Source organism: Carassius auratus, unplaced genomic scaffold (assembly GCF_003368295.1).
Source record: "Carassius auratus strain Wakin unplaced genomic scaffold, ASM336829v1 scaf_tig00016366, whole genome shotgun sequence".
NCBI classification, from domain to species: domain Eukaryota; kingdom Metazoa; phylum Chordata; class Actinopteri; order Cypriniformes; family Cyprinidae; genus Carassius; species Carassius auratus.
In genome coordinates this window covers 5,290-18,728 of record NW_020524669.1, presented here as the reverse complement: position 1 = coordinate 18,728, position 13,439 = coordinate 5,290, and the positions used below count along the sequence as shown (strand labels likewise).

General features: G+C 38.0%; 1 protein-coding gene across 2 annotated transcripts; it reads right to left on the bottom strand.

The window, feature by feature from the left end:
• Nucleotides 1-329: 329 nt before the first annotated feature.
• On the bottom strand, nucleotides 330-9,684 carry LOC113075086 (somatostatin receptor type 5-like). Of its 2 annotated transcripts, none has more exons than XM_026247807.1 (3): nucleotides 9,297-9,684; nucleotides 6,679-7,804; nucleotides 330-3,274 (listed from the first exon to the last, which is right to left on the bottom strand). In XM_026247807.1, the coding sequence occupies exons 2-3, from the start codon at nucleotides 7,795-7,797 to the stop codon at nucleotides 3,152-3,154; spliced, it is 1,242 nt and encodes a 413-aa protein (XP_026103592.1). In that variant the 5' UTR covers nucleotides 7,798-7,804; nucleotides 9,297-9,684; the 3' UTR covers nucleotides 330-3,151. The 2 variants fall into 2 exon arrangements, with proteins under 2 accessions (XP_026103592.1, XP_026103594.1); XM_026247809.1 differs by having other exon boundaries at nucleotides 3,136-3,495; nucleotides 9,297-9,683.
• Between the last annotated feature and the right edge of the window lie 3,755 nt (nucleotides 9,685-13,439).

Here is a 13,439-nt window from a genome sequence, read left to right as displayed (position 1 = left end):
ATATATCACCTGACATTTAAAGGCTCAAAAGGTTATGTCGTCTTGGGCAATATGGCAGATTTTAAATTGCATGCTTCGAGGTGGTCCTGCACAAGCCAAGCAACTGTCATTGAGATGAATGGAAAACGCAAACAGACTCTCTCCAGACATTACAAACCTCCTTAAAGGTATTGCAATTCAAGTCTGGTCTGGTTATTGCTAATTAAAAATGCATTTTGTTCAAATACTTGAGTAGCAGAAACAACGCCTGACAAAACTCAAAAGTCTGCAATGGTACAGTGTCACCTGTATGCAACTCAGTTTTGAAAGAAAAACCAAGAGCAAATGGCTAATGAATACACTTTTTTATTTAGACAAAGACATAGTATATGTACAGCTTAAATATTCAGATTCTCACTTAATTGATTTCATAAGTAATAATGGCATCAGCTATTCAAGCGCACTCTTAATGTCAGCAATATGTCATTAATATAGATTTCTGATATTAAGTATTGACGAGACTGAAGGGTCGCTTTCAGGAAACTGTGTATTTAAATATCTCTAAATTTTTTCGAAACATTTTCTTACACTGGTTCCTGATAAGGATCGCGAAAAACAAATGAATAATAAAAAGTGAGTAATCATTAAAAAGTAACATTAATACCAGCAACACTGCAGAACAGGACATTTGCTCAGCATCTCTTCAGCACAGAGTGATTTGTTAATGCGTCATTCACAGCTCCTAACAAATCCAGAATCAAACAAGTCTTTGGGTTTAATAGAAGAATCTTAAGCTTGCTGACTGACATGGACAGGCCTGAAATATGCCTGCTGAATTATGAGTGACATCCAAGTTAATATCAGAGGCACGTTTAGCATTAACAAAGCAATGCACATTCTTTATAGCTTTTATGAACCGCTAAATACACATGCCGACACGCAGAACACTTAAATCGCACAAGGAAGATCTTTGTAGCTAAGGAATTGAAGCCATTTTTAGAAACTTCCACCAATGGTACAGAAGGGTGACTGCGACCACACTGGATGGGTTCATCCATCCCACACCAATTTGTCTTTTTTGTTTTTCGGCAAATGAGACCATTTGTACATCAAACATCAATAGAAATGACTTAAGAAAGGCGATGATAATGTTTGTTGGTGCGGTTTCCATTACACTTCACAATATCATTACACAAGTGACATTATGTCAAAAAGCGTTCTTAAATATAAACCATATGAATACGTTACACTTAACAGCGAAGCATATGAACGGAAATAACCCTCACCAGTAAACGACGAGGGAAGAAGCCGAGCAACAAAGAAAGCAAACAACAGGTTGTGTCTCTAAGGCCTCCACTGATGCCTCGCATTCTCAAACGTCTGATCTGGGACAAGAAAAGGCACTTTGCTACATTTGGCAGAGAGCAGAGGACAGTTTAAACATGTCGATACGGATCAGGAAACGCTATCTTGACCCTCATACTCGACAACCATTGAACACCACACCCTAAAGTACTTTAAAATCTCAGTTTCCACAGATTCCCATCCCCTCTGACAGGTCAAAAAGTTCAGTTGGCTGGGATCCTGACGTCCAGAAGCAATCTTTCACTTCTGGTTATACCTGTCAGTGCAGGTCCCCAGATGAAGAAAGGGAAGTTTCTGCCCAGTGTGTCGAGGGTCAACGGCTGCGCTCTGTCCATTCACTTCATACGTCCACCCATAACCCTGTTGAGTCGCTGACCTCTGGAAAAATATATCTTAAAAACAACTGGTTTGCATTGCAGATGTTCTTGTCAATTAAAAACTTTGACCTACATACTGCAACCAAATTTGGCTCTGCAGATCTAGCATTCATTTGGAAAGGAGTACAACAGAATCATTTACTGTGTTTTACACGCATCTCTCTCTGAAAACCTTTAGGATCACTGATTAAAAAATGTATGCATTTATCGGTTCCCTTGGAATCGAACCCACAGCCTTTTGAGCTGCTAACGCAATGCTCTACCACTATTTAAAAAATTTCTATATAGTTACGTTATTAACTTTAAGTTTTGCTTCTGTTCAGTTATATATATAAGTACTTCAACGCAAATTAAATGAAAATGAGAAATTTTCCCATTGCAATAACATTAAAATATTTGAAGAAAACAAGATTTTTACGGTTTTACTTTAGTTAGCACTGATAACCCTGCTAATTTGGTTTTATGTTGTAGTTGGAATATTGTTTGATCTGTTTAAAAGGGAATATTAATAATAACTGGGTGCCGGTCGTATTCGAATGAGTTTCCAAGTATTACATCAAACTTCTTGGAGTTGTGCTGCACTTTTTGATTGCTGAACTCCTGAAGGAAAACAACATATTAGTCTGTGGTTGTGAAGGACACTGGGATACACACAGTTTTTCGCAATCAGCTGTAAGCAGGTACATTTAATACATATTCTGTGTGTGGGTGTTTCTTTTTTGTACACTTCACATTAATCATTTAATTGTAGAGGAGAAGGAAAAAGGTTACTTCGTGTTTAATGCAGGAAAATTGATCAAATGTTTCTGTTTTAAAGCCTGTGTGTTTGTTAACATTCATCATCTTCTTCAGTCCCCTTCATTTGCATCTGAAGTCCTGTCTCTCTTCTAAACCCCTCTCGCTTCTTTTTCATCCTTTCTTAAAACTCTTTAAAAGTTGGGCCCAAAAGTCTGAGACCACGTTGAAAATCTGGGATTCAAAATGTAATTTAATCCAGAAAGTAAAAAGAAGGTATTTGGATTGAAACATTTTTCAAAACAAATAAATGTAAAATGACATTTATAAGATTTCAGACCCTGCATTATTCCTTTTTAAGTCATGCTGGAGAAAGTCAATGATTATGCACATAATCATGAAACAAAAGCGATTTTATTAAATTCTAAAAACACGAAACAGATTTTCACTGGTGGCCTCAGACTCAAGGTTTTTAATAGTATTTAACAAATTCACAAATAGTAATTCTTAACTGATTAAATATTTTAAAGCATTTAAATTCAACACAGAATTTTCCAGACCGCTTTGAAATTCCTGACATTTCCAGGTTTCCTTGTGCATGAAGAAAGACCCTGTGTTTCCAGAACACACTGGACCCTCCACCCAAAACAAAGTATCCTGGCATTGTTCGGATGGGCCCTCACGACCCCCCGGGGTCACAGGTCACGGCTGGAGCTGGGTGTGGAGACAGCGGGCACCGGGTGGAGGCTGAGCTCTGCTGCGTGGGAGGGCGGAGTCACTGGCACATTCAGGGGCGTGGCTTGAGGCTCAGGCCACACCTTCCACAAGAAGTCAGAAGAAGAGACAAGCGGACAGACAGACAAATTGAAGGGATGAACGGAGAGACGATAAGACAAGAGAGCACAGGAAAGGAGACGAAATAAAGATGGAAAGGACAGACAGAGAGAAACAGCGTTTAGAGAGTGGACTGGCCAATGATCTGGGGTCTTGCAGGCTGAGGCTTCTCAGACGCGCTCATGCAAGACTGTAACTGCAGATCCTGCAGAAACACAGAACAGGACAGACAGTGGCACCTCTGCACTGCTGTGTGTGCGTCAAAGATGCTGTTCTGAAGTTTAGGAAAATAATGATGCAATAATGAAAACCCTGCCATTAGTTATTTCAGACACAGTTTTTTCAGCATCTCTCTATTTGTGTTCCACTGAGAAAATAGCAGCATACAGGTTTTGGAACAACATTGTGGTGAGTGAACAATGACAGAATTAAATTTTTAGGTGAACTGTTCCTTTAAATTGCATTCGTAAAAACAGAAGCCTAACAAGCACAACATTCTTCCCTTCTATTTCCCAACATTTTCAGCCATTTTCATATCTTTCTTTCTTCCTGTTCCTTCTTTCTTCCTGTTGAATAACGTGTTCTTTCTGGTGCACAATGTGGTTTTAATTCAGCCCCTGAGATTCCCTGCTGGTACTCCTCAAAACTGAGAGAGAGAGACTATTTAACTATAACTCTTGAATGATACTGGAGATGGTGCTCGGAAGTGGGATCTGTGAACCTAATTGAATTTAATATATTTATATTTATTAGATATATTCGATTTATGATGTATTAAATAAATTTTTTTTTTCACACAAACAAGGGAAATAAAGTGGGCAAAGTAGCTGTGTAGTGTAACAAAAATTGGCACAAGCTGTCCATTAGCTGAATCTATGTAATGCTTCCAGTGTGTACTTTATTTAAATAATGAGAGTGATCTACTGTTTGTTTTGTGCCAGAGTCATTTGGTCTGAAAACTTGTGGTGATGATTGGTTTCTCGGTTCAAGACCAGCAGGTTTAAAGAGCCATTTCTAGGCTATATATTTATTTATTTTGCTCTGTAAACATGCAGAATGGAGCCAAATTGGCCTCCGGTTCCAGCAGTGCTACACTGCCAGAGAAAATGGCTAAAAGAGAGAGAGAGCAAATGTGTGTTTTGTGTCTCCAGCAATCAGACTGAGTATCAATCAAAGCAGGGAAAGCCAGTCTGCCACAGAGAGACATTAGAGCTGATATCAACTCTGCGGATGCAGTATTGGCTTAAAGAGACTGGCTTTTCCCCTTGATCCTACATCAGATGCTATAATATCCATCAAAGACGAGGAATTCTTCAGTCATACAGACCTGACTCAGTCTCTAGAGCCACATGGCTATGATTTCCCCACTGAATGAACTATGGCATCGTCTGATCTCACTCCTGGAAGGACACTTTTATAATACACTCACATTTCTACACACACACATACATACACTCCCTTATGGTCCAATTGGTCAAGCTGAACCATAACACAGAGAAATACATTTCACCATCTCTTCTACTAGGGCTAAACGATATGATCAAATAAAACTGGTGAAAATGGGTATGTAATGTATTCATAACAAAAACTGATTTAAAATGAATCAATGGTGTAAGATTTTGGTCATACTATTGCTCAGCTCTTTTTCTCTTTCTTTTTTCATTTTTTCACTCACGTACACACACAGATGCTAATATACATGGACACTGGGAATGTTTATTGGGAACATATGAGTTGTTTTTGTCCCTAAGGGCACTAAGGGGGTTAGGACTGATGGACAGGAAGACACAAAAACACAATCTTTCTCTCTCTCACTCAATTTGCTGCTTAGTAAATCAATTTCACTGAGATTGTCTCTTTGGGGCAGCTGTATCGAACGTAAAATTCTCAGCATGTGTGTAATCTACAGAGAGTTCAACTGGCCCTAACTGGCCCTAACTGTATCCTTTGTTTTTCTTCTTCTACAAAACAGTTTAGAGAATAGTTTAACAAAAAGTAACATTTCTGTCAACATTTACTCACCCTCATGTTGCCCCAAACCCTTCAGTGGAACATAAAACATAACGCCATGATATTCAAAATTTTAAGATAGACTTTTAAATGTAGATCTTAAATTCTTTAAGTCTCCTGAATTGTTTTGGTTGTCCTTTTTGTTCATATTCATTGATTGTTAGAAGAGAGCATGATGTGAAAACTCGGCTAAACATCTATTTTTTTCACAAAAGAAAATCAGTCAGGTGAGCAAATGCTTTGAGGATTTTCATTAATATAATTGTTTTTTGTTTTTTTTTGGGGGGGGGGGGGGGGTGAACTGTGCCTTAAACAAATTCAGAACATTCAGCAACACTTTACAGTAAGGTCACATTAGCATGAGTTAATGCATTAACTTACAATAAGCAAATCTTATCCTTTATTTCATGTTAGTGCAGGTCAGCTAAATAGTATTAATGTACACAACTTTGGATTTTAATAATGAATTAATAAATGTTAACTAATATAAATAAATGGTTCAGAATTAATTTGAATTGTTAGTTAATGTAGCAAATGGAACTTTATTTTTAGTGTTACTGAGCTTTTATGATCTAAAACATTCAACATATCAGACAATGCAAAGAACAGAATGACTAAAGGTATGTTTACACAGCGCCAAAATTGAAAAGTTTTTAACTTATAATTTTTTTTTAGTTTTCATACAGATAACAACGTTGTTAAAATGGTCAACTTTCAAACAGATCAACAAAAATGACTATATATGCTGCATTATGCATGCCAGGGAAGTAGTTGTCATGTCACTTTGTAAATAAACACTATGCGTTTATGGAAGCATTCTTCTTCAGACTGGTGAATACAAATTCTGTTTTGCTGTTTTGGTTTTAAAAACACTGAACACGTAATATGCACGCACACTTTGAAACCCATATTCAAAAGTTTACAGAAACACACAATGCTGTTGTTGTGTAAATTAACTACAAAAACGCATAAAAAGTTTTCGGTATTTAATTGAAAACGTTGTCGCGTAAACATCCCCAAGACTAAAAATATGACGCTTTAGTGATATAAACTAGGACTTGCAACATCAAATAAAAATAATGTATTTAAAATGTATTAATGTATTAGTAAAATTTCTATTTTAAAAGAAACGTAAAGTTCTGTGCATACATCGCATTTAGAAGTACCATTTAAAGCTTATCAAGTTTCAAGTGTAGTTCAAGCAAGCTGACAATGCATAAATGGTATGTTTAATTTCACGTTAAGTGTGTGGTTAATCGCACATAATTGGACGCAATTGATCACAATTAAAATTTGTATCTTTTTATCTATTAACAGCCCAAAAATAAACATTCAACACATGTCAAATATGTGAAATGTGCTTTCAGAGTGACTGTACCTGGCTGCCCTGTGCATGTCCATTAAAGTCATTGTTCCGAGGTGCCAGGAAGGTTTCTTGGGTCGTCGTTTTCTCCGTCCGCGGCACACTGGGATCGCCATCCTCCACGCCATTTGTCTTGCGCACGCACAGCACCTTACGGAAACTCTGCTTGAAGTTGTCGGACAAGAACCCATAGAGTAGCGGATTGGCACAGCTGTTTGCATACGATAGGATAACGGCAAAAAAATACACCCCGGCCATCACGCTGTTCTCCGGGAGTATGAAGACTAGGTTTACGATGTTGATGATGTAGAACGGCAGCCAGCAGAGGACGAACACCACCACGATCACCACCACCATGCGGGTCACCTTTCGCTCTGAGCGTCTGCGTTTCGTAAATCCCGCCCGCGCACCGGACGACTTCACCTTGACAACGATGAGCAGGTAACACATACAGATGACCAGCAGGGGGCCAAAGAATCCGAGCGTAGCAGTGTAAAGTATGAATGCCGTTGACCAAATGTCTCGTGGCTCCGGCCAACTCATGTTGCATGAGTTAAACGTGTCCTGAACGTCAGAGAATATCACCACGGGGAGAACAACGATGAAGGAAAACGCCCACACCGCTGCGCTAACTGCTTTAGCTACTCGTGGTCGGCGCCACTTAGTGGAGCGGATAGGATGCACCACTGCTAAATAGCGATCAATACTCATCACTGTCAAACAGAAGATGCTTGTGAATTGATTTAATGAGTCAGCTGTCATAACAACGCGACACAGGAATGAGCCAAACGGCCAGTAGGACAGTACGTTTTGCGTCGTAAGGAACGGAAGGCCCATAATATACAGCTCATCGGCCACGGCCAAGTTTAAAATGTAGATGTTTGTAACTGTTTTCATTTTAGCATAACGCAAAACTACGTAGATAGCCAGAGTGTTGCCAGTGAGTCCAACGATGAACACGGTGAATGATATGACTGCAGTTACCATCGTGCTGCTCCCTTGAAAAGGCATGCTTTGATCGGAAACATTGCCAGTGTAATTCCCAACTGGACTTCCTGAAAATCCCATTCCAAAGGTGGAGTTATAATCCCCTGGGATTGTCCCCACCAACCCAGATTGGTTTATTGACTCCATTCTGGAACTGGAATGGACAGAAAGATAAAAACGGTCAGAAATTAGTGTAGAGGTAAGATGAGTGACCGAGAGAATATAAAGCAGCAATTAATCCAAAACAGCTCAGTGGAAAGGTACATATTTCTCTTTATGCAGGTATGTGTTTTTCAGAGGGAGAGAATATGGCTTGTGTTCATTTAATGTGCTTGAGATGGCTTGTTTTACAGTAAGAGATCAGAGAGCCCGAATCAGTGCAGATGATCACACCTCAGCTATAAAGATCAGTGCCAAAACCCACACAAGGAGACTGAACTGACACAACGCACACATGCATATCTCTCTGTCGCTTTCTGTCTCCTGTTGTATGTCTCTCCTCAGTGTTGCATAGTGGCACAGCACGTTCATGCATTAAAAACTAAAAAGCATGGTTTAAAAAACACTATAGCTTACTTGACATCTACTGAACAAAAAAATTTTTTCAAGCTTTTGAACTAAAGAGGCAACACACAGTTAACTATGGCGACAAATGAAGTAAGAAAATGCCTTTTTTGTTTTGTTTTATATATATATATATATATATATATATATATATATATATATATATATATATATATATATATGTATACATTAGTCCAGTGATCAATCTTCACAATGCATTTTTCTATCAATCTGAGCACAGCTGAGCCAAAACAGACTGTCAGATCATAATCTAAGAGAGAACTCATTTGATTTCAGTTAACCTTAAACTAAATTTTATGTGAATGTAAATATAGGTTATGTAAATTCTCACCTCCAAACCATATAATAGTTTTCAAACCACTGAAAATTACAATGATATGCAATTAAATATTTAATCTATGTGCTAACCATAAGTTTGAACTGTGTTCTCAAGAAAAGAGACAAAGTTGGGGCAACTTGTCACATATGTATACATTTATACTGTTTTTTTATTTACATTATATTTTGGCCATAACAATGTTTTATATTTACGGACTTCACTGCTGCTTTCATGGAATTCACAGCATGTACCCGCAGAAATAACGCACTGGAGCTGAATCTCGACTTATTTACTAAAAAACAAGCATTTTCTTTCAAACTATCTGCTCTCATCTTGATGAAATCAGCTTGAAGTCGTCAAAGACAGTGATAAGAACGATGTGCCCCGGTCTTTCTTGATTGATTACATTATTTAGAGACATTATTTATTATGTTTGTTTAGAAATTGACACTTTGTTAAACTGCGTAAAAAAACACTAAAATGCATATTATGCTATTCATCTGGGATGACATTGAAACTTAATAACTTAACAAATCACATGCATTATTGGGGAATTCTAAAGAATTTTTTTACATCTTATTTTGCGCAACGTACCATACGATCAGTGTATCAACGAAAACAGTCCTAAAGCAATTAAAAAATATTCTTACAAATATTAGGCTACAACAAGATTCCCTGGATGAAATGTTGACTAAAATAAAATAAATAAAAATCTAAATCTGAAACAGTAAACTGTGCTTACCAGAGAATGTATCAGTGAAACGCAGGAAAGTGTGAAACACCCCTCGAAGGTGATGAGAAGAGAAGAAAAATGTAATAAAAACAGGAAAACATAGTGCAGGTTAAATCTGTCAGCATAGCTATCTGAATTATAGCTTGAGGAGATACAGCCTTTGCGTGCGCGCTCTCGCAGTGTGCAGCCTCGCGACAGGTGATGGCATCTGCTGCCCGATTCACTCCGAGATCGAGCTAAACCTCCCTGTTAAACCTGGAGAGAGAGAGAGAGAGAGAGAGAGAGAGAGAGAGAGAGACAGAGAGAGAGACCCCTCAGTTAAATCGCAATCCTGCAGTCAAGCCGTGCGCGTGCTCCAGTCACAACCGATCACCCCACAGGGTAATAGCTTTTTAACCCGAACTTTTTCCATATGCCAATCATATAGAGTTTGAAGGAAGGCGAGTTCTAATGATAGTTTTTGAATATTTAATTTCCACATGCAATAGAGCCAATAAAGTTGATGCGCATTTTTTAAACTCCTCCCTTTTTTTACCTTATATGGCTCAGCGCAGAACGTAAACAACAAAGTTCGCGGGTGAAACAGTTTGAACTGATAGAGCGTAACGGAAGATTTTATGTTAAACTTTTGTCTGTTCCTAATATAAGCTTATTAGAGGACTTTTAATGGTGAGTATGAAGCGTATGGATACTTTTATGGTGCAGTTGAAATCCTTCTTGACAGCAGTAGGCCTATCTACATTTTTAAATATGAAAATGATTTGTACAATCTCTGAAGTAAGTATTAGTATTTATTACAAACGTTATCCCTTGAATTACAACTTGCATTAAACGGTAAAACTGTTTCCACTACAAACCGGTGTGTTAATAACTAAGATGCTAAATTTATATAATATGATAAGACACACCAATTTGCAATATCAAGAAGCAAAAGGAGATTTTGTATTGCTAAAAGTAGCCCATAAGGCCCTTCAAATTTACAAATGGCCACACCCATTTTTACAGAGGCTTATTATGCACTTCATGATAAACAAATAGAGTAAACACTATTATTCTGTGAAATTCCTTTAGGACATTTGTAAATTATTGAAAATCTTAATTTGTTGTGACCACCAAGTGTAAACACAAAATTCCACTTTCATTCAAATATGCATAATTTGGTATTATTTTGGCAACCATTTGGTTTTTGGTATTGTGGCATTATGTTTACGGCACTTAATAACTTTTCCATTCCACATGTTCATTACTGTAATGTGTTCAGACTTTTACTTTAGCAACATCAGCGGCAAACTTTTCCATTACTTTCAACGATTTGCATGATTGACATTATGAAGAATAATGTCAAAATGCAGGAAATCTTAAAAATAGCCAAATGGAATTTCTTATTTCTCATATTTGACCTGTTCTTGACAGGTTTTGTGAAATTCACCCCTTTATCCATCTTTCAAGAGTGCCAACAACATAGCACCTCCGATGTGAACCATAGCAGCTTTAGCCATTAAAATGAGTGGTGCAATCCACACGGAGACCTGAGAAAGTTTTGATTCCTGACATGACCTGGAGGTAGATGTGCCTTTAACAAGCTTAAAGTAACTTTTAGAAGAAGGTGCGAGACAAAAATGAGGCGTACGGCTCACACATGACATCTGAGGCGGTGTGACAGTGCCACCTTATTACATAATTCACTTCTCAGCGGGAAGCAGAGTTCCTGTACTCATATCTCACCTACAGCTGGTTGATTTTTCCATAATTAAACAGCAGACAGATAAAACAAGAGCTTTGAGGTGCGTGCAGAGTTGAGGTACACAGAACACACCGTTCTAGATGTTAATCGCACAGAAACAGATGGCATCTTTCATCAGGCATCACTGGGGACCTTTTTTTTTTAGGTACCTAGTACAAAATCGTCATACTGCCTGACAGATATCACTGAAATGAGACATTTTGCAAGAAATATCTCTCCATCTTGTAAATCATTTTGTACGACTGAGATTGTTGGCCTTTTCGGAGGTCAACGTTTCGCAAAGAATATGCATACTTCCTTTCAACATTGTATGCAAAAAAAAAGGTCAGATGAGTAATTTGTGGTATGTACGATTTTTAAGTTTTAATGAAACAACAATGCTGGCGTTTGTGGAGTGTGCCACCACAGCTGAATAAAATAGTTTGTCTTTTGTTGTGACAAATGACAGTGATATCTTTGCTACTAACATACATAACTGACATACATATAACATACATATCTCATTCACATTTACAGGTGGAACTCCTGTTGTATAGCATTAATAGAAAATAAAAAATCAATTTGTCTCTCAACAAGTACTCAGTGTTAAGACGGTTGGGGTGTTTGCTGCTGAGAAACTCCCGAAGATCCATAAAACACACACACACACACACACACAGCAGAGATCAACTGAAGTGGAGTTCATTCATGCCTGAGGCAGCTCTGAACTCGACGAGTACACAGCAGGATAATTACAGATATTGATGAACTAGAATCCACATGTGTTCCTGCAAATCTCCAGCTTCTGTCTGATTCATCAGTGTTTCCTAGACGCCTCTGACAGGCCGCGTTCTGTTTCAGAGATCATCATATCACGGGGTATATTTATAGGCTACAAATCTCTAAACCGATGTCACACTGAATGATATCAAATGCATATTAATGCAATATGGAAATTTAGATGAATTCATCCTCTCAGTATTCAGATCAGTGGTTGAAGAAAAGGATGCACCCCCCCCCCCCCTTAAAAATATATATTCCAGACTTTTCAAGGGTCCTCTCTTCCTTTGGGGCTTTGGTAATCAGTGCTGGTTTTGCCCTCAGTCCGAAGCCCCTGTAGATAAATATCGATCAGCATTAAAAAACGACTAGTACTGTCCAAACAAATACCCTTCAACCCCCTTTGATGATAGCCTCCCCTACTGGCCAAACCCCATACTGAATCTATTAGTATTCTTGTCAGATTCTCTTCTTCTTGTTTCCATGGCAGATATATTCAGTATAATAAATTCCTAAGCGTTCAATGGCATAAACGTGTAATAGATGAGTTATTTTCTGAAATACTGGATAAAGAGAGAAGGAGGTGGCAGGTAAAGGGTTAATGGGGAACTCTGTAGGGATCGCATGTGTTTCTGCTGCTGTAAATCATGTTTAACAGTGACCTTTATGAAGAGCATAATACTATCTCCAGACATATATTGAGTTTGGCAGTGTATTGAGTGTATGTTGAGACAGGTGGTGGTTTCCTCCACAGAATTAATGTTGATCTCTGTGCTTCTCCACCAGTCTAATTCACTTACACTGCAGTTAGCAGCAACATTTCCCCAGCTGCAGACATAAGAGCAGGCCGAAGCGAGGTTATATCACTGTCACAACCATTGAGTTCAATGCTAAAACTTTGTCAAAAGACTTGAGCTTTGGGAGTCGTGACTATAAGTTGTCTGCGTGTCATTGGATTTAGTGTCACTATGGTAAATAATTTACATGATACAGTTAGGGTAATATAGTTTACCTGCATTTGGACAGAGAGGAAGGAGATTTAATACAGTTAATTATATGACTCCCAGACTGCCATTTGTTCTTCTACTGACATCAGATCTTCCTACAGCATCTTCCTACCAATATCGTATGATTTCACCTCAGTCTAAGCGGTGAAATTAGATTAGGACTGCTTTTATATCGCCGCTTTGAGGGTTGAGCTCAAGACATTTGTCCTTTGAAAGCTGCTGTTGTATTGTTCTCGAGCGCAAATATATGCAATTAGAGGACATGATAAGAAAAGAACATAAATGGAAAAATAAATTGATATGGACAGCTTGGGCTGCTCCAGGCATGATATTTACAAATGAAATATTATGGAGTCAGAAAAATCCAATCTAATCTGTGCTGAAATATATTCAATATAAGTTTGATGCAGCTGTGGATTGAATTCTCCTGAATCCTTCATTTGTAGATGCCACTTCAATTCTTGGTAAATTCTTGGTTCGCTTTGATGTTTTGTTTTTAAGTGTGACTTAAGCGTCCAAATATTTATACGCGCAACTTAACTTTTAGCATAGAAATAGGCAAATTAATCTGACCAACAAGAATGTGAATAAGTTGATAGATAACAGATCATGTCTGCTTTGCTTTAGCCAGTCTAAACTCCC

Excerpts from the sequence above, each read along its gene's own strand:
- LOC113075086 (XM_026247807.1), bottom strand. The coding sequence starts at position 7,797 with ATGGAGTCAATAAACCAATCTGGGTTGGTGGGGACAATCCCAGGGGAT. Across the intron at positions 3,275-6,678 it reads GACATGCACAGGGCAGCCAG|GTGTGGCCTGAGCCTCAAGC; the intron begins GTACAGTCACTC and ends TTCTTGTGGAAG.